The following is a 21,988-nucleotide window of genomic DNA, read 5'->3' as shown; positions in this document are numbered from 1 at the left end:
AGCCACCACAAAGAAAATAATAGCAAAATGAAACTCCTCCCAGAAGGCACAAAATTACTTTCAGCTTTGAGTTGGATTTCTCAGCAGAATTATTCCATTTAAAAAGGAGAGAACATGCTGCGACTTCCAGAGCCCACTGAGCAGTCATAACACTGAGAGGTCATGGGGCAATAACAGCAACAGCTTTGGCCCCCAACTTGTTTCCTTCCTCAGGACTTTCTACATACGTCCAGTACTCCTTTTAATGACTATTCTCTCAGATTTCTTCTTTTTTTTCAAGCCCTACTTTCATTTTACGTTTCCTCTGAGAGTACTCAAAGTCTCATTGTACGGGACTTTCAGTCTCGTACACCACCCGGCCTCACCGCCCCACTGTGCTCCGGCCCAGGCAGAACACCCTGCTGCAGGCCTGGCACACGGCTTCGTTTGACACAAGAAACTGAGATAATTCAGGTTAAAAGAGCTGTTAAAATAGATTCATTTGGCAAGGTTTTGCTTGCAGTGGGTGGGGGGCTGCAGGGTGGCAGGGGCACTCTGTGAGAGGAGGCCGGGGCTGACACAGCCAGTTCCAGTTCCAGCCAGTTCCAGCCAGTTCCAACCGCCCACCACGTGTGGGGTGTGGCTGAGCCCAAGGCCAGGACAGCTGCAATGTGATTACGAAGTGTACAAAAATGTGCAGGAAAAGCATCAGAGACAGGAGTGGGGAAAAAGTGTGAAAAACCCCTTGCACTTTGAAAGGTCAGAGAAGAAGGACAGGGAGGCAGTGTCCACCAGGGATCCCTGGGAAGTTCCTCAAGAAGACCATTGTGAAGCAGACTGGCACCTTCTAGCCCTCAAAGGATCACATACGAGCAGGTATCCACACTGCCACATGTGTGACCAGCAGGTAGATGTGCCCTGAAGGAGGTTTCAGGCCATGGGAGAACCCATGCTGGACCATAATCCTGTCAGGAGCTGCAGCCCCTTGAGAGGAGACTCTGCAGAAACATGTTTTCTGGCAGGTTGGAAAGAAAGTCTTTTAGTTTTTCATTAGCAGTAATTTAAATTATTCTTTCCTGGGCTGAGTGACAATAATTGGTGACCATGACTGATCTCCCAGTCCTAATCTTGACCTGCAAGCTTATCTTCTTATTTCCTCTCTCTATCTCAATTCGGTGGAGGAGTGCAGGAGTGGCTGTGTGGATGAGTGGCAGCCAGACAAAGGGAACTCACCATACCTGGGTATTCGTAGGCTGTAAAACTTTTTTTTTTGTCCTGTCAGAGCAAGTAACCTGTCCAAACGCTGCTGTGATGCCTAGCTTTCCTGTGGCCATCATTGCCCTTTTCCCCTTTCTGTTTTGTTTGTTCTATTCAAGGGCAGCTTCAGTCAAACCAGGGCTACAGCCACATACAGACAAGGAAACCAGGACAGAAACTGCTCCTGAAAGCCTACCTTCTCATCTTCTTGTTCTGAAGGGTTTTGCTGCTTGCACTGTTACCAAAATATCCCCAAATGCCCCACCCTTATTGACTTCAGCTGAGGTGCTCTGCTTATTGCCAAACCTTCCTCACATGCATAAGGCATGTCCAGTACTAACACTTTTCAGCATACCAATGCTCCCCTTCCCAGCTCATCTTTCAAAACATAGGTGGCTTTCATAAGGTTCAATGCAAAGAAAAGAAATTATTTAATAACATAAAAATTATGCAATTGTAATTATTTGTATAGAGTTTTTATCAAGTCTTCACTTGTCTGACACACTTTATTCTCATCCAAATATCTTTTGAATTTTCTTACATCTGACCTCCTAGGAGTAAAGCAGGAGGGGTACCTTTCAGTAGGAGTTTCTTATTCTGAGTTTGTCGTTTTTTTCTGTGAAGCACAGACTTTCTCCATTTTGACTTCACATGGAATCCATTGAGTTCACATGTTGTTAACAGGCAATGAACTTGGAAAAGATTTAAAAATTGTAATGGACAAGCTATCAACATGAACTCTCATGGGAATACTTTGGAAAAAATTCCTAATTCTATCCTTAAGTGTTCGGAGATGGAACCGTGACTAACACTATGACTTACCAAGACAGATGATTATTTCTCTTTTTATGGTTAGTGGAAACTGAGACATTGTGTCAAGTTCTAGAATCTGTTTACTACAAAGCATGTCAAAAAATGTAAACTATAACATGACTTAAGTACTAGCTAAAATACTTCACAGTAAGTTAAATCTAAGTAACACTTAACAGAATTTTTAGGATAGAATTTTTTTCAAAACAATTATTACATCATATATATATTTTTCACATAATAATGCTGAAAACATAGTATATAAGGGTTAAAAATTATTAGACAAATTTATGGATTATAGATCTGTTTCTAGCTATTAAAAGCAATTATCAATGTGAATTCTTTGCTGTAAGAAGTTCCAGAATTCTTGATGGCTCCATGAGTGTTCTCAGGTTTACATAATCAACAAAAAAATTGAGAGAGAGATAATGGCAGTGCACAGTTATTTTCACAAGAACTATTATAAATTGAGTATTTAACTCCCAGAGATAGTTACTACAAAAATAACCACCAGAATTCCCCAAATCCAGATATATCCAGCAAGAGAAAAGGTTCAACTTGACTACTGAGAATAAGTTGCTATAAAACTGCTAAATGTTGATCTTCCACCTCATTATGTTTTAAAATAAAGGCTTGAGGCATCTCTAAAACATATGCTTCAGGCAAATAAAAGTTAAATACAAGTATTAATTTCCATGGAGATGTAATTGAATGGAAAATACATACTTCTAACAGGAACACAGAATGGTGATTTTCCGGATTTATTTTTACTAAACTATGTTTCCAGTAAGTATAAGTACTTATTGATTTTTCTAGCATAGCATGGCAATTTTAAAATCAAGGAAAAAAAGGGAAAGAATATTAAGATTTCTAATGCAGCTCTTATAAGCCTGGATTTTATTAACAATTCTTAGTTCAAACAATGTCATACAAAATCCACTACATTTATTAGAGTGCAATAATTTATTATTTCTTCTCGGTGTTTCCTGTTCTCTGAATGTCATGGTGTAGTAAATCTTGTTTGTACTGGGAAGAAAATGACTGTCCCTTAAGAGAGTCCACCTTGGCATGGCACAGTTCACTTGTTCTTCTGGCAGAGAATTGTTCTGAAATCTGGACTCTTAACAAGTGACCTAGAAAGGCACTTTGCTCAAGGCATGCTACTTCCATATCCAAATCTGTGGGTCCACACTGACATCTGTCTTTGGGAGTGAGGTTATCCTGTCTAAGAAAGCCCAACTTTCTACATATTTCATTATATTATTTCCAAATTCACAATCCATAGCTTGAAAAAGTTCTAAGGTAACACATTTTGGCAAACAATATGTCTGTTCAAAACTGTTTCTTAAAAGAAAAAAATCTAGTAGTGCATTTTGGAAGCTAGGATTTTTTTAAAATTTTCCAGCAGAAAGGACTATTTTCCATTACTCCATTATATTGCCTTGGAAATGCTGATTAGAAATAAAAAAATATTTCTAACTAATCTTTCAAATCTATTTCTATAAAAGAGATTCAATGCAAAAAATTGTGAAGTGTGGACTTATTTTTATTTAAGTGAAGTTTTGTTGTGTATCAAAAAGGTAATTATAAAGTGGAATAATTCTTTTGAGAACTAATTCAAATCCACTACCGTGATTAGAGGGGGAGGTAAGGGGAGAAAAGAAAGGGACAAGAAAGGAATTTAAAGACATATATTGCACCACAAAAGAAAGATGCTTTCAAGAGGCATGCTTCCATTCATTTAATGATAGGACAACACTATTCTCAGGTCAAAATTGAAGGTTTTTTAATAAGCAAGAGCCACGTGGCTAAGGGTTTAGAATGAAATAAAAAAATAAAAGATGGAGAGAGTAAAAAAGGCTGTAAATAAATGCTTTAGAAGCTAATTCATGTTTTAAAACAAAGTTTTTTACATACAGAATATAATATGCATATGGTTTTAATGCATGCTGAATCCAGATTTTGAAAAAATAATTTTACAGTGGGTAAAATCTCAATAGTACTGATGCCATAGAAAAGCATGAGATTTATATTGAGACCTTTAGATGACTGATCCAGATATATTTCTATTTGATGCTTAACAAAACTATTCATAAAGTGTACTTTTCTATTAGGTAAAATTATTACACTATTTTTTGCAGTTAATATAATCATGTATCCATTTTGTTTAATAATTTTCTTCCCAAAACTTTTTAACTTTTACTTTTGGTTGATTGAATATATATAAAATATCCTGAGAACTGAACAGAGAAAACTTGGGTTCACCTTTCAGAAACTTGGTTTTATCCAAAATAATTCAAAAGGAGTTCAGAATTATAAGAATGGGGTTTTTTTGCCTTGAAATTATTTTGTAAGGAGCACAAGGAGAAGAGAAAAAAAATAATAAAAATAAATCTAATTTTGAGACAATAATAGAAAGCAGGGTCATACTGGATCAGACCACTGCCCTGTCTGCCCCAATATTCTGTCTATAGTAGTGATAGAGGGAAAGCCACTTTAGCAAAATCTGTGTCCCATGCATCCTCCCTTTAGCAAGCAGAAATGTCTAATCAGACACGATAAACTGTATTTCCCTGACTGATTCATTGATCATTCACTTATGAATATGGTGTCTGTGACATGCCTAATTTTTCTTAACGTACTAAGAGATGACCTGACTCCCTAGCCATTGGGGAAGGAAGTTCTAGGTGTTCTCTGCTTTCTCGGAAAGAAAGTAGTCTGCATTCTTCCAGGTATTTCTCTGTTTATTTTTATCATGTCCCCCCGAGTGTCTGTTCCTCACTACAGAATTTAGGGAAGTGATTTTCCATTTGTCTTCCTCTGCAACAATTTTCTAAATCTTAATTACATTTCCTTCCAATTTCCCCTCTTTAAAGGGAACATTTTTAGGCCTTTAAATATCTCCTTATATGTAGGCTAGGCAATTCACATAATATTTGTTACTCTCTGTAGCTTCTCTAACTCTCCTTAAGATACAAGGTCCAAAACTGTGCACAATAACCAATGTATGAGCCCACCTTGGTTTTATGTAGCAGGGAAATCATGTCCTCTGGCTTGTTCCTCATACTTTTCCTGATCATGCCCAGCAAGATTTTTTGCTATGCTTTGCTGTGACTGTAGATTGAGACAATGACTTCAGAGAACTGTCAATAATTGTTCCAAATCTTCTTTCCTGAATTGTAACTGATGGTTGAATTCAGTTGTATGAGGCTATTTCTTGCTGGAGTATTACTTTACACTGAAGCTTATCTGCCACCTTTTCCCTCTTTCCATTCTGTGAGGTCCTTCTGGCCTTTGTCAAATACAAAGAATTCACTAGGCTTCTCTCAAACCCTGTTTGAGTGCACATTTTGCACTTTCACCATCAAGCATTCCCACCTCTTCCCTGCTTCCAGACTTTGATAGATGTAAATAAATTTTTATAGGTTAGAGTGCTCTTTAAAAGACACGTTCAAATTTTTGCTTTAGGTTTTTGAAGTTCCTGCCAACATTTGAATTAATATGTTTTGAAAACTTTTCTATTTTTTCCACATAGACAAGCTCTCCATTTATTAAAATGCCATTTTTTTCCTTGTGACAGTCTTAAGTTTCCTTCTTAAGTCAGTCAGGGGCTTTGAACCACTTTGCCTTCTTCAGCTATAGCATGCATTTTATCTGGGCTTTTAACATTATTTGTTTAATAGCTGTTAATATGCTTGTGGGCCTCATTATTGCAAAGTTTATTTTCCTGAAACTGAATATAATAATTTAATATTCTTGGGGTTTAGGATTAACTCTGTTGCTAGAGTGTCTGTGATGCAACATCCTACTATGATATCAGTTGATAGGATTTTCTCATGTCATAGATTATAAAAATGCCTGTGAGTTGAATGCCCTCAGAGGGCTTAGCACTTTGGGGGTGAAACTCCTCTTCAACATTCTTGTAGGTGTCACCCATTTTTTTGTTTCACCAATCTATATGATCTATTTTCCCTATTACTTTCTATTTAAAAGACTCTCTAATTCAGTCACTCTGACTTAAAATAACCTTCCTATGTCATGGCCACATGTCTCTGAAGTATTACACACACTGAAATTGTCCTGTGGGTCTGTAATTACAGATATTGTGTTTTACAGAATAAAGTGGGTATCTCTCTTTCTTCCTGCTCTTAGATTTACCTATCTGCATCTTGTGCATAAACCACTTTTTTTTTTTTTTTTTTGTGAAGTTAATCTTAGTTTAGCTTATTTCAATAAATTACTTACTTTACCAAATGCTTTTTAAACTAGATAGCAATAGGTAAAAATATCCAGGAGTGTGAAAAAGTCTCAGAGATACATGAAAAGCATCCACCTTATCTGAGGGTCTTTGTAAATCCACCAATGCTGGACATACCCATGTCTTGTGCAATCTGGCTGATCCTGATAAATAAATATTTATTTACTTGAAGTAGGCTCTGCATGTGCATAAGCTGTGGTGTTTTTAATATGGAAAATTAGCTGATTTTCCTGATTTACACTTGTTTCTATCTTTTATGAAAATAGAGATAAAAGATCAGTAAAACCAGATAAAATAAAACAAATCCAGGACACGGTCTGATCCCAGCTTTCTACCAGATACAAGCCAAAACAACAACAAACTGAATATTCTCCTCTGTAAAGACTCAAAACACTTTTTGCTTATTTTTTGACAGGATGAGCCATCTTAATTGAGCGTGGAAGAAGCTCATCTGTCAATCATGTCTTGTCCATCATAGCAAAGAAAAAAAAAGCCAAAAAAAAGTAAGAAGCGATGTCTATTACTAACCATAATTGCTATTACTGCACATATTATTATTCTATCTTTATCAGAGAGGAAAGATCAATTTTCCATTATGTACATTCATTTCATAATTTCAAAAATATGCAAATGTCAAAGGGATTTATGTGTATTGAAATTGATTCATATAGTGCATATATTTTTACTGTTACTTGTTTTTGAGTGAATTCCATAAATGAAAACTGCAGTAGATAAGGAAGTTCCAATATACACACTCCATAATTGATATGCAAAAGTTACAGGCTATAACTACAAAGATATATAGTGCTTATTTTGTACCTAAAAGTATTAGACAATCAGAGAAAATTTTGAAGTGTATTTTCTTGAAACTCTATAGCCACATGGGCAAGGATGAAAAAATCCAGGGTAAAAAACAAAAAAATTCAGGATAAAAAAGTAAAGAAAGAAGATCCAAGTATGCCTAGGGAAATACATATATACACATAAGTATTATTTTTAAACTGGTTATTTGAATCATCTTAGTTGCTGACCTGTTAACAACCACTCAGCCATTCTCTCACTCTCCCTCCTCCTACATGACAAGGAAAGAAAAGAAGATGACAAAACTCCTAGATTGGTAAGGACAGAGAGATCACTTACCATTTACTGTAACAAATCAGACTTGACATTGGTAAAATAATAATTTACGTTCAACTACAAATAGACCAGTGAGAAACAGAAAGAAAACATAAATCCACACTCCACTTCTTCCCAGGCTCATCTTCACTCCTCTATTTTAAGGTGTTCTACTTCCTCATTTCACCCTGAAAAGTTTAGATGGGATAAGGGGAGAGGGATCTTAGTTCACACCAGCTCCTCTTTGCTACTCCTTCTTTCTCCCACTTTTTCCCTGCTTCAGTGTGGGTCCTCTTTATGTGCTGCAGAATGAAACTGCTCCTGCATGGACTTCTCTCCGTGCATCACAGTTCTTGCCTAGAGACTGCTCCTGTTGGGGCACTCCATGGGCTGCAACAATCTCAGGCCATATTCACAAGTAGCAGCATGGGGTCTTATGTGGGCTGCAGTGCTGATGCCTGCTCTGGCATGGTTCTCTCCATGAACCACTGGCAAATACCTGCTCCATGAACCATGGCAAATACCATGGTTCTCTCCATGAACCACTGGCAAATACCTGCTCCATGAACCATGGCAAATACCATGGTTCTCTCCATGAACCACTGGCAAATACCTGCTCCACCATGATTCTCCTCAGGAGCTACAGCTCCGACAACCTCTGCTGCAGCATTCTGAGTTCCTCTGCCCTCTCCTTCTTTAATGACCTTGGACACTGCCTGATTGTTTCTCACAATCCTTCCTCTCCTCCCTCCTTTGTCTGCTGAACAGTGTTTTCTGCTCTTTCTTAAATATGTTTCTACAAAGGTGCCATCATCTTAAGTGAGAGGCTCAACTCTTCCCTGCAGTTGGTTGGCTGGAGCTGACTCAAATGGATTGTTTCCACCATGGTGCAGTCCCTGGTCTGTTCTCACAAAAGCCACTCCTGTAGACCCCCTTCTAAACAGAATCTTGGCTCCTGCACAAAATGAAATTGCATAGCCCTTAATACAAAGAAATGTACCTTCAAGTTACTAAAGAAAAAAAAATATATATTTATCAGATTGAATAATGATTATTTTTTAAAATGAAGAAGTGGCTGAAGCTAGTCTAGAAAAAAACAAATACAGAGCACAACCCTACTACGATTACTGTGATAAGCATACCCTTACATAGTCAGAAAGGCTAGCTGATCACTGTAAGACTTGCATAGGTATGATATATGTCTGAGCAGCAGGAATGCAATGATAGAACCTTTAAAATATGACATTTGCAGCATAGTGTAATCTGGGAATCATACTGCATGCAAATTGAAAGACTATCAGAAAATGAAGTTGTTACTCTGACAGACCTATCTGTCAAAGGTATATGTATATTGTCTCTTTCTATGAGTTTCTATCTATGCATTTTCAAACATCTCGCTATGAAATATGATTATCTTTTGAATATAATTTTATGATGTTGTCTACAGGTCATTTAATCTCTTGTTCTCTTAAAATGGAGAAAAGTGTAAATCATGGATGTTCAGGAGAAAATATTATCCAAGGGTATTCTGTATTAGAATTTGCAGCAGCTGATAAACATACAGATTTGCAATATCATTTCTTATTGTATCATGATGAGTATTCTATAGAACTGGATTACTTATTTTCTGGCTTTTTCTTTCTGTAAAAGAGTTTAGAAGCTAATATACCAGCTGGAATTACACCTTATGTGAGGCTTGGATTTTCAACAGAAAAATTATGGACCATACTTCCTTTATGTAATATGACACATTTTTAGTTATTTAGTACTTTAAGCTGTAAATATAAATTATGAAAAGTTCCTGCATTAATGCATAAGTAAAAAAGAAAGTTTTGTAACATTTTGGAATGTTTTTTGACAATTCAGTAGCAATATTAAAAGCCAGATGGGCTGAAGGAAGGTTCATGCCAAACTTTCTCATGCCCGATTTTCTCATGAGATCAAATGCATTTAAAAGGATCATATCCCAAGATCATATTAAACTCCATTTGGCAGAAAACTTTAAAAAGTCTAAATCAATTCAATACTTTCTGCAAAGAGTAGTCAGTATTGTAAACTCTGTTCATTTGTTCTGCCAGATGCAGTCACCTTCTATGAACTGGTTTGCTGACCATGGGAATCTCCACAGCACAGACTTATATATATGGATCCCTTCTTGACCACAGCCTTCCGCGTGAGAACAATAAAACTATTAATGACCTTCAGAGGACTAAGTGGGCAGTGTATTTAGTACTCCATAGTTTTATACCATAGAATTCTATTATTTCATGGTTTTTGAAATTTAAAGACAAGCCATGGCAACTTTCAGCGTAGAACATTGTACCTTGAGGTTTACTATTCAAATATGCAGCTAAACTACAGCAAATGAGACTCAAACACACAAATTAGGTAATTATACTATTCATCCCAAACTGAGGGACAAAGGATATTCAGGTAATGTTGGCTTAGTTTGCTGTGGCTTTCCAGATTTATCATTCACATTTCACCTTTAAACTTCTTTTGAGATTTTTTAATGGTCTTTTGTAATGCACTGTCATGTAAGCAAAAAGTAATGCACTTTTCAGAATGGATTTTAAACATCTGAATTTCTGTCATACATTTTCGATATACTGACTTCAGAGGTTAACTAAATAAAAATGAGTTTCAAAAACATTTTACCCTTTCCCCTATAATTAAAAAAACATTTTGAAAACATACATTAATATTTATCTCACATCTTGAGCTGGTCCATCCAGGTTCACAAGAGCATTGATACCCATCAATGAGATCTATGCATCTGAAATACAAAAGAGTGTTATTTAGCTCTTTACTTATTTAGTTCCAGATATAGCACTAGTAGTATCATTCCATGCATTTCAAAGTAGTGGTCTGATGTAACATACTGTAATACATAGTATATAGTACTTTTCAATAGTTTTATAATGGATTTCAAATGTGCCTACTGTGGGTGCTTAGGCATTTTGTAAGGATTTTGATTGTCACATTAGGACACATCTTCTCATTTCAACTGTTGGCATGTAACAGCTAAAGATTTTCTCTTAAGTATATTAAACACTAATTAATCCCCACTTACTGAATACTAGTTATAGTAATGAACAAAAATGCAGGAGAAATTGAGATAATGTCACTATATTAAATTAGATTAAGCAGGCAACATCTGTCATCTTTAAGTGTGCTTGTACTCTTACTTTATGGAAGAACATAATTAAAAGTATATTTATCAAACATCCCATATCATTAAGTCTTGAATATTGTTAGTTAGGTACATTATCATGGAGATAATAATTGTTAAATAAGAATAGGCACCTTCCATGAAGACAAGGATTTGGTGAGCATTCATTAACATTTATCTCGCAGTTTGTTCCGATGAAACCTCTCTTACAGTGACACTTGTAGGAACTGATGCCATCAATGCAACTTCCATTGTTGAGGCAAGGAGAAGACATACATTCATCTATATTTACTTCACACCTATCACCTGTTTAAAAATCCAGAAAATGCAACTAAGTTTTAAATTCTAAACGCAAACCAACATTATATTTATTAATATCAATATTTCCACATAATTGCTTTTAGTTACATAGATTGTTCATATAGTTCACGATATTCATCAATAAAAATATCCATGTGGAATTTCCTATAGTGTAAATAACAAAAAGATGGTTATATTTACATACATAATTAAAAATGAGAACTATAAATTGATGACATCTGATTGATATCCAATATTTGAGTGCTACATGAGAAGATTAAAAATTCAAGTTACCAATTGATGAGAATTGAATAGTTTGAAAAGACAAAAAGGAAGAACACAGAATTTTATGCAGCAATAAAGTTAAATGTTTTCTACCTGGAAAAGAAAAACAAATGCATGGTAAAAAAGCAATTGATTGCTGAGAATATACTCAAAAATTGAAAAGAATAATAAATTAGCATGCTATACTAATTTACACATGGTACAGAAAAAAAGAAAGTTGGTCTTTTGCCAGTAACTGAAAATTTTATATCTTTTTGAAAATAGAAAGAACTGAGAGAAAAGGAGAGATTCCTTTCAGAATTGCTCAGCAGCACCTAGTTCCCTTGTTCAACTCAATTTTGACATCAAATATTAAAAGACTATTGAAAACTACTTGTGACCATTCTATGAGATTTTAGGATAGAAATGTGTGAATCAAAAGAGCAATCAATAGGTTTATCATTTTAATAACCAATAATGAAGCCAATTATGTATCTTAACAAAAAATCTGTAGCATAAATCTAAAAAATGAAAATTAACAAATAAACATGAGCAGAAATACTAAAAAGTATATTGCAGAGCATATTCTAGTTACAGAAAGAAAATGTATTATTTGTTAAATAATTTCTTACAAATATAAAAAAATACTTAAAAATAGTAACTGACGGCAAAGAACAAGTAGTCACTTTGTCACATTGACATTAATCTTGTGAAAGGCATAACATCCTTTCAACATCATTTTAGCATTGTCTCATTCAGACTGTAATGAATAATCTGTTAAGAAAACTTTCTATGAGTTGTGCATGGAAAACTAGGCTGAAAAGGTCACTGAGCTTGTTTTTGTTGATTTCATCTTAAGTAAGATTTATTATAACTTAGTGACTAATACCAGAGATTTAGATTTTCTATTTATATTATCCTTTGTGTCAGTAATAGACTTATTTCAGGCAATTCTTTCACATATATCAAGTCAAATTCAATTGATGCTGATTGGACTGCAGTAAATTTGAAAGGTTGCCACCTATTTTGAAGTATCTTTTTCTTTGTTTCAACAAGGTTTGATATCCACTACAGAGAACTTTACAAGATAAGATTAGACCACAGGAAACAAAATAATTAAAACAATTAAAAACTTTAATTTCCTCAGTTTGAAACTTTGACAACCTTTCTTTTCATTAAATATTAATTAGGGACCTTGGATACATATGCATGGCTCTTGAGAAGTATATTTTCCCATTTAATTGAAAAGTGAATACAAGAACCAGAAGGATAAAATATAAAAATATCACATGTAGCTTATAAAGTTATTTAGATATTTGAACTTTAGATTGGATCATGATTTCTTCTCTTTGTTTGAAGGAATATGATACTCATACAAGCCACACCTAAAGACATAGCAGTTAAGAATTAAGATCTAGTTGGCAGTTGAATAAACTTACAAAAAGGGATATAGAACAAGATAAACCTGAAACCATGCAATTAAATCTATTAATTAATTTCTCAATATAGGACACATCATACGAAAATTAACATAGTTGTCAATACTTCCAGAGGAGGCAATGTCACATTGTCACACTACAGCCAGGAAAGCTGCAAATACCAATTCAACTTCTTCATTTTGACTCTAAGAATATAGGATTTAGTGTGATCAATGACTTTGTTAAAATTGAGGAAAACTTTTAAAACTGAAAGATAACTGAAAACTTGTAAGTGAAAGACAAATTTCTAAGAAACAATGCATTTCTCATTTGAACAAATGCAGTTCAATCTGGAGAAAAGAATTGTATTGATATGTTGCACTGAATATAACATGTATTAATATATAGTATGAATATAATATGTATATATTTCCTGTATTTCATATATTAGTATAAACACACTCACATATCTTACAGATAAAAATGTTTTATCCAGTATAGTAATTTTTTATTATTTTAACATTGTGATATAAAATGACATGTAAAATAAAATTGAAATAAAGCAAATTTGAAGAGTTGTACTATGTGTTAAAGGCATAAAGAAAAAAAATGTTCTGTCACCACTCTAAAGCAATGTAAGTATAGCTTTGTGTAAAAAAATTATTCATATTTAATTCCAAATCACTCTATAACATGAATGCCTCCAGGATACACTAATATTAAAATTATATACCTATTATTATTATTACTATTATCATTAGTAGTAGTAGTAGTAGTAGTTTTCATTTTCTTCTCCATTAGGCATGTTTTATGTTGTATATAATGGTCTTATTTAAAACAGAAGCATTTTTATGCATTTTTTAGAGTCAAATGACAATAAAAGACAAAGTTTGCTGTTCAGCTAAAAATTCAACTTCTCTTTCTCTTCTTGGAATACAAGAAATCACATTTACTATAAAGCAATGTATTATTCACATTAGAGTTTAAATATTCTGTCAGAGATAAGAACTGTTCTGTTCTTGGAGGTTTTCCAGATCCAACTGGACAAAGACTTGAGCATCCTGGTCTGACCCCATAGCTAAAACTGATTTCAGCAAGCAATTGGACTAGAGACCTCAGAAGGACCCTTCCAACTTGATTTATTCTGATTCAAGAATGAAATTTCCCCTGTACAGCTTGATCCAGTAACCTAGTCAATGACAAAATGCATAGGATCGGAAGTATGATGTGGATACAAGGAAGCAAATGAAAATGCAACAAGTTTGTGATGATGGTATATGAAAAATTACTTGTGACTAGAATGTATTTTATTATGCCCTTGTAATTTTTTTTACACTCTTTAATAAAAATCTGGTCAAATTCAACCTCTCCCATATAAATCCAAAAAGATGCTATCATGGCACATATTTTTTGGGAATAAGAAGCTCATCTTTATAGGACATGTTTTAACATATAGCATGCTGTGTTCTGCAAAGTGAAACCATCTGTCAGCATTCATTGCTTTAGATATTTATTGCTGTGAACGACTGAAACATCCACAGGTTCTTAAGTGATGAATTGCTTGTTTCTATCTTACTAGTTATATCTGATTAATTTGTTTCTTTCTTTCTAACTAGTTCCCAGTTGTTGTGGGTTAGGAACCATATTTCCCAATTCAGTGCTGGCATTAGAACCATGCTGCCTCTTCCCTTCCCCCCCTCCAACTGGAGGCACAAAAGGCAAAGATCAAGAGTTGAGACAAGAAAAATTTATTGGAAAGAACTATGAGATAAGGAAATTAACAATAACAACAACATCAATTTTAAAAATTTACATGGAAAGCCCATTAAAATAAATAAATACTGGACAGTTTTCCCCAGCAGGTTTTCTTGACTGGAAGGACCCCCTCTCCCCAGAGGGGAGACTCCCTTTCTTCCTGCTCCCAACAATGACCTGAAGTGGTATAGAATAGCATCCCAGCCTTAGTCATACCCCTTTCTAGCTATTACAAAAATTAACCCTGTCCTGGCTAAAACCAGTCAAGAATTTTTCAGTCCACAGTAAAACAAAATGCAGCATGAGAAATAGTTATTGAAATATTCTTATATAATTTAAAATATTTTATTTTCTAAATGCTACAATAATTTAATATGAAGGATATTAAATACATTTGCAACTTACAGAAAGCTCAAAGAAATATTATGGAGTCACAGAAGAATAGACTGGCATTATGATATGTAGTGTTCCTTTGTGGTGTTCTCACATTAGAGCCACTTAAATGTTCCCTTGTCTCAGTATTTGTAGCAGAGCAATTTGTGTGGAAATTGAGATTTCAATCCCCTGGGTCTTTGTAACTCTTACAAAATAAACTCCTTTAAAGCATGCACAATGACATACTTAAATACATTCAAAGATCCCTCCAAAGTTACACTGGATGAAAAGTAGAAAGTCTCTCCTAGTTAGCAGTAATAGTTAGGGAACAACTCTAACAGCTCTGGAGCTCCTAGGAGTGTATGTCACTTATCATGATTTTAGCATGGCTTTGACACTGTCTCCCACAATATTCCTGTACACAAGTTAGGACTTTATAGTCTGGAAGGGTGGACAACTAGATTGGCAAAAATTTGATTGTTTTTAATTGATCATATTCTATCAGGAGGCCTGTTTAAAAAGGAATATCGTCAACTCTACCACAAAGCTTAGAACACTGGAAGGCTTAAGTCTGATCTTTAGTCATAAAACCTGAAGAAAGCTTTGCATGCCGCAGATTCTTCCATGCATTTTGTCACAAGGTCCCCCAGCCCACTGAGAAATAGGTCTATTTTTTTGTTGTCCTTCCTTCAGCTCCCAATGTATATAAAAGTCTTTCTTATGGCATAGAACATTTTCACTATTCTCAGCTCTAGTGTAGCTTTTCCTTTCCTAATTTCAATTCTACAAACTTGGGCTATTCCTCCTAAGTAGCTCGTGCTTGCTCCTTTCACTGAATGTGTGCTGCTTCTTTGCATCTGAGCTCAGTCAGGTGTTTCTTATTCATCCTGTTTGCCATACCTTCTTGAACACTCTTTCATGAACAAGGAGGAGCAGGAAAGAAGCAAAGCTGCTACCAGACTAAGACTTAACTGTATAAAGTATGTCTTAAGGCTCTTCTTAGTAAGCCAGAAGTCACTTTGAGAGGAAAAAGAATATTTGTGTCCTGACCTTGGCTCCCAGGAGAGACAGTGAGCAGTCCTGATTTGTCACTTCAGGCCAAATACTCAATGAGATTACACCTTAGTGTTCTAGGTTCTTTCTGGCCTAGGACATCTTTCCTGAATAGTGGTCAAGCTCAACAAGTCCAGCAAAAGTGTCCCCTCCTTTCCTCACCAATCAGAATACAGCACAGACATTATAGCTCATCTCAGAAAAATGCATGAAGCAAATTTGTGCCATTCTTATGGTGTGTTCACCAAACCTAAAGTTTTTCTAAAGTTCCCCAAACGTATGTAAATACTCTAATATTAAAACTAAAAGACAGACACCACAAACTCTACATTAAGTACAGAAATGAAGATCTGTCATTCTGCGTGTTGAATTTGTTCTCAGTGTGCCAGTCAGTTTTGGCCTCTTTTAATGTAAGCTGCCTCTTGCTTTAACATCTCAAGGAGCATGGCATTACATTCCTCCTATCTGACTAAATAAGTGGTCACTTCAGTTAGAAGTGTAGTTACCCTTCTTCCACTAGATATCAACAGCAAGAAACACCATGAGGCTTCAGGAGTGCAGATGCAATCACTACCAGAGCTGACTGGCAGTACAAAGCTGTAAAAGCAGCTGGGAAGGTCAAAAAGACAAAGTAAACTTCTCTCCCTTTTAACTGATTTGATTTTGTGGGACTTTTTTGTTTGGTGAACCTATTGTATGAAAAATGGAGCAGTTTCCATTGTCACATAGATCAGAGGAACAGCCAGGTCTGAGGCTGATGATAAGGAAGACTGGGCCTCAAAACTGACGTAAAAGATAAAATACAAGCTGAGTTATTTAAGCTAAGATTTTGACTTCATTTACCATATAACTTAAGTACACAGTCACTTCCAAATGTCAGTTTGTACTCATCTCATAGGGAAGATAAGAAAGAGAGATCTGTGCTTAACAGAATAACTATTTAAAGCTAAGGAATAATTACTGCTCTGCAGAAATTACTGAAATCAGTGACTTCATGGTACTTAGTCATTTTTTGGCATCTTTTGGATGATAGCCAGTAATTGGCCATTTGAACAGGGATTTTGAATTTGTTTAGCTCACTTTAACACACATTCTATTTTAGCCACTGAAATCTTATTTTTAATAATGACTGAAGGTGAGAAAGTGTTGATGAAGGAGCTGCAAGGCACCTTCTGTGAGAAGAGACCAGGGATTGCCTCATGACAGACACAGCTTCCTCTTTTAGCTTATAACCATTCCCCCTTGTTCTATCATTATGTGACATTTAAGAGTCCCTCTGTAGGTTTCTCACAGCCCCCCTGTACACACTTGAAGGCCGCTAAAACGTTTCTCTTCTCCAGGCTTAACAGCCCCAAACTTTTTGGTCTGTCTCCACAGGAGAGGTGTTCCAATCCTCTCACCCTTTTTCATTACCCTCTTCTGGACTTATTCTAAAGGGTCTGTGTTGTTCTTATGCTGGGACACCTGAGCTAGACAGAGGTGGGAGTTTCCAGGAGTAAAGCAGAGAGGGAAAATCACCTCCCTTAACCTGCTGGGCACATTGCTTTTGCTGCAGTCCACAATATGGGTGGCTTTCTGGGCTGCAAGTGCCATGTTGACCTGACTTCCTTGTCAAAGAGTTCCAGTTTGGGATTGTCCAGACCCACATGCAAGACCTTGCACTTGGCCTTGCTAAGCTTCATGAGGTTCCTGCAGGTCCATCTCTCCAGTGTGGCAAGGGCCCTCTGGATGTCATTCCTTCCCTCCAAGTAGATCAGATGAGCCACGCAGCTTAGTGTCATTTGCAAACTTACTGAGAGTGCACTCAATGTTACTTTCTATGTTGCTGACCCATTAATTTTTTCATCTTTACTTTCTTTTCTTATTCTGTTGATGAAAGGGACTGAAAGAACAGCTGGATGATCAGCTGGCATCAGGACAAGGTCAACCCAACGCACTTAAAGAAAACCCAAACACTTTAGTCTCTCAAAGAGATCTTAAAATTGTTTTCTTAGCCTCAAATAAAGAAAATCAGAAAGTAAAGTCTAAGGAATGATCAAGTCATTCAATGAAGACAGTCACAATTTGGTAATCCTAGAATATTTTCAAATTAAGCAATTAAAAATTAACAAAGTTCTAGAGTCAAAAATGTGTATTCTTATTAAATCCATTTTACAGCAGAGTTGGTGACCCAGACACTTATGGTTTATACTTGAATATATAATAAATTTTTCATTAGTGAAAATTATTTCACTTGAAGCATGTCTGAATCATCTGGGTTATATTTTGACATAAGATTATTCAGGTGGCAAGATTTAGAAGAAGAGGTTAACACCTCAGCCATTAAAGTGACTTTCAGGGCAAGAGATCGCAGCACATTGTGTTTCAATACACGTTATACTGAGAATTTGAAGTGAAATTAATATCAGTGTTTTTGTTAATTTTTTTAATATCAAACTCAGTGAAATATTGAGATATATATTTTTTATAATTTTGTAGGAATGCACATTCAGAATGTGTCAGACAGCTTTGCATCAATGAAGGTATAGCTGTACTCCTAGATTACATTTTGCTTCTAGTTTTAATTTGCTGGTTAAATTCCATTTCATTTATAATTCCACAAACAGTCATGAAACTTCCGCTTGTTTAAAGTGTATCTTCAGATTCCCTCACAAAGAACCTTGGTAACCTATCAAGCCAAAATAATTGTTGCATACTCTTTGGCATCCTTAGATTATCAAAAAATTTCCTGTATTTGCGGTAACATTTACAAAATCAAAGTGTTCTGAAATCATGTAGAGAAAAGCAGTCCCTGAGTAATACATATTTCAAAGGTTATTTTAGTGTAAAGAAGACTATGGAAGCAGAGTGTTTTCTTACTCAAAATATCTATCCTCCATGTACATTAAGTCTCATTAGAAAACAAAAGGTTTAGTTGTTAGTTTCTTTAGATTTGAAGTATAAATTTAACAGTTATTGTTATAAGCACTAACATTCATTACTCCAGCCAACAAATAGCTGTCTAGACCAAACAGATTTTAGATTCAGTGACTCACAAGGTAGCTTCCATTTAGTGTTTTTATATCTAACACTCTGGTACCACCAACCTACAAGCAACAAGCAGTAACAGCCATGATCTGAGTAAAGAGCTATTCTACTCAGAACTTGCAGAACTGCTTTATGAAATCACTTTACTTCTTATTTTGCTCGAGGAAATAAGCAGTTTCTTATTGCCCAGATCACCAAAGTTTTATTCTCCAAAGTATCTGGTGTAAGGATTTAGTCAGGGTGCATTAGTGAGATTTAGAGCTTAGGAAGATCATTGTTGCTGCCAGTAAAATCACGTCAGAATACACCTGAGCATTTTTACTCTGAAAAGTGATCATCTTTTTTAAGTCTATGTGATATGCAAAGCATTAGATTTCATATTAGCAGTGTGGATAACAAACTATATTTTAATGGTTTACAAATTATTTCTTAAGTATTTTTTAATCTATTTAAAATGAAATAAAGTTATGAACAATGTAAAATAAATCCAAAATAAGATAAATCCATGGTGAAGTTAAAGTTATATTTTAAACTTAAAGAACTTAAGAATTTAAAATAAAAGATACATTATATACCAAAATTTTAGAGGCAACAGAGCAGAGATTAGTGTCTAAAGAGTGGCTTCTCTAAGACAGTAAATTACATGATGACCAGGAAAAACATTTGGAGTATCTAATAAAAGTTAGTAATTTTAAAATAAGATTTAATAAACAAAATGAAATATACTAACATAATTTGGCCCAGACAATTCAATGTATTTTAATTTGTTTCTAGTTTCCATTCATTTATAAGCGTATAATATTTTAATAGTTGATGATTAAAATTCTCAGCATATTAAAACTTTTTTTAAATTTAACTGATTGTTGGAAACAATTCATGCTGTCATCTGTCTTTAAAGGGGCCTGTTCTTTGAAAGAAAAGTTCTTCCTAAATTGCAGCTAATTGGAAAAAAAGAATCACAAAAAAAACCCAGAACAAAACCCAACATATTATCCTTGTTGGTTAAATATGTTAGAGAAAAGCACTAAAGTCAAACTGCTTTGTCAATAATGAAAAATCAAGACAAAAGCACACCTGCAGATTGCTTGTTACTTTTCAAATTAGAATCTCCTAAGTGCTCATGTGCAGATGTCTTGTCTTTTATAAATATAACAGGGAATTCTTACAAAAACACGCACAGAAAGTTTAATACAACTGTTTTAACATTTATTAGAAATTACATCTGCAGCACCACTGCAGAAGTTTCTGTGACACCCAAGAAGGACTACTTAGAACACAGGCCATCTGAAGAAAATATTGCAGGGGGGGGCTTTAAAAGATTTCGGCAGGAAAATTATATATATTTTTTCATTTTTTGCTGTAATATCAAGGATAATTTTGAACAACAGTGCACAAGTGATATGTGGACTTAGATTTGTGGTGAATGGACGAAGGATACACAGCTATATAGAAATTCCCATAACTGTACTTGTTCTTTGTTGTGTAGAGAATTACATTCCTCTCAGTTCAGTGGATGCAAATTGCATCCTTTTTTATCTTGTTCTTTATGTGGCATTCATCACAGGCTGGGATAGATAGGAAAAACAATTTTATGCAGAAAAAAAAGTAGAAATGATTCAATTTGAGGAAACAACTAAATATTTCTGCAGTCATATGATCCCATGTGTTTTCATGTTGCTTAAGATGTATCTATCAAAACATTGTGTATGAACTAGCTCAGCAGCACACTGAACATTTAAATAAAAGTCAACATCATTTTAGGGAAATTTTACTGCATCTCTACCTATTAAATATTTTTTCCTGACTCTGTAAAAATGTACAGATTAGCACTAAAGGCAATGGTGTCAATCAAATTGGTCAAAAGTCAAGGTGTTTCTATGGTTCTGTACAAATTCAAATGACCAGGTAGCATATTCTCGTTTGCAAAATTTACTCTGTACCTATGGTAATAGTTTTTTTCCTGGCTGAATTAAAAAGAATACACATTAATTTTCTTTATACTATACAATCATTCATTTCAACTGACTGTATGGGTGATTAAAGAAATTATAATTCAAGTCTTAATATCAATAATCTTGAGCTACTTCTGGAGAATTAGATAAAACTATTTTTAAGTTAGTATTGATTTATCCTCCAATAAGGAGATTAATTAATTTTCTTGCTATAATATTAAAACCATGCAAAACCTGTGGAATAAGCTGCTTGGCTGTAAGAGTAGATCATACCTGTAAATCCAGGTAGACAGAGACACCCATAGCCCCCAAGCCTGTTGATGCAGCTGCCTCCATGTAAACAAGGCAAAGTTTCACACTCATTTACGTCCATCTCACACAGAGACCCATAGTATCCAGGTGCACAGTTACAAATGAATCTTTAGAAAAAGAAAAATCAGGTATGTCAGTGGAAGTAACAATGGGATCTATGGGATCTTTAAAGAATGCAATACTTTAAAGCCATATGAATCTCCTGATGCCAAGCTGGTGTCCCTAATCCTCATCCATATTAAAATAATGAACAGAGTTTTCTAATTTCCATGTTTCTAAAGCAAAGAGGGTGATTTACTTTTTGTTAAATTAATAGAACAATTTGGCACAGTAATTTTAACTGAAGATTTAAGAAATTACTTGAGGGCTACTGATCTTCTGGCACAAGTCTCTGAATAACTTGTGAAGTGCTGTTGAGCGAACACAGGGTTTGTACCAATCTAACAAGATCAATTTTCTTCTATTTCAGTCTTTTTCAAAATTAAAACCCAGAAAAAAAGTAAAAGTATGGAGGAAAAGGACAAGTTATGCAAAAGACATTTTTCCTTCTTTCTTTAAGATCACATAGGAATCAAAAAACTGAGCCAGTAACATTTGCTTAGTACATTTTAACTTGTCTGGTGAAGGTTCCATCCAAACCTATAATTAACATAAGGAAATCAGGGAAATTTTTAATTTAGTAGTGACTAACCCGTTTATGAGATCCAGGCAAGTTCCATTGTTCTTGCACGGTCTTGATAAGCATTCATTAATCTCCACTTCACACAGGGTCCCAGTAAAGCCATGTTGGCAGGAGCACCTAGCAAAAAGGTTATCACTATATTATTTTTAAGGTCATTACAAAAATTCAGGAAAAATATGGCAGATGTTGGGAGGTATTAATTAAATAGTACCAAAATCATGTTTGCTTTTTACTGGTTACTGCAAAGGGCAGTACTTT

The 21,988-nt window shown here is 34.9% G+C and overlaps 1 protein-coding gene across 1 annotated transcript in view; it reads right to left on the bottom strand.

Moving 5' to 3' along the window:
- EYS (eyes shut homolog) overlaps nt 1-21,988 on the bottom strand; it is a 703,265-nt gene that overhangs the window by 397,820 nt on the left and 283,457 nt on the right. Inside the window, exons 25-28 of the mRNA XM_059467250.1 lie at nt 21,740-21,847; nt 21,010-21,155; nt 10,727-10,898; nt 10,118-10,196 (exon numbers count right to left, since the gene is read on the bottom strand). Of these exons, the coding sequence (XP_059323233.1) occupies nt 10,118-10,196; nt 10,727-10,898; nt 21,010-21,155; nt 21,740-21,847 (505 nt within the window). The remainder of the gene's footprint in view (nt 1-10,117; nt 10,197-10,726; nt 10,899-21,009; nt 21,156-21,739; nt 21,848-21,988) is intronic.

The sequence above is a fragment of the Ammospiza nelsoni genome, chromosome 3, assembly GCF_027579445.1.
Source record: "Ammospiza nelsoni isolate bAmmNel1 chromosome 3, bAmmNel1.pri, whole genome shotgun sequence".
Lineage (NCBI taxonomy): Eukaryota > Metazoa > Chordata > Aves > Passeriformes > Passerellidae > Ammospiza > Ammospiza nelsoni.
Note: the sequence above shows the minus strand (reverse complement) of the source record. Positions and strands in the feature narration are given on the sequence as shown.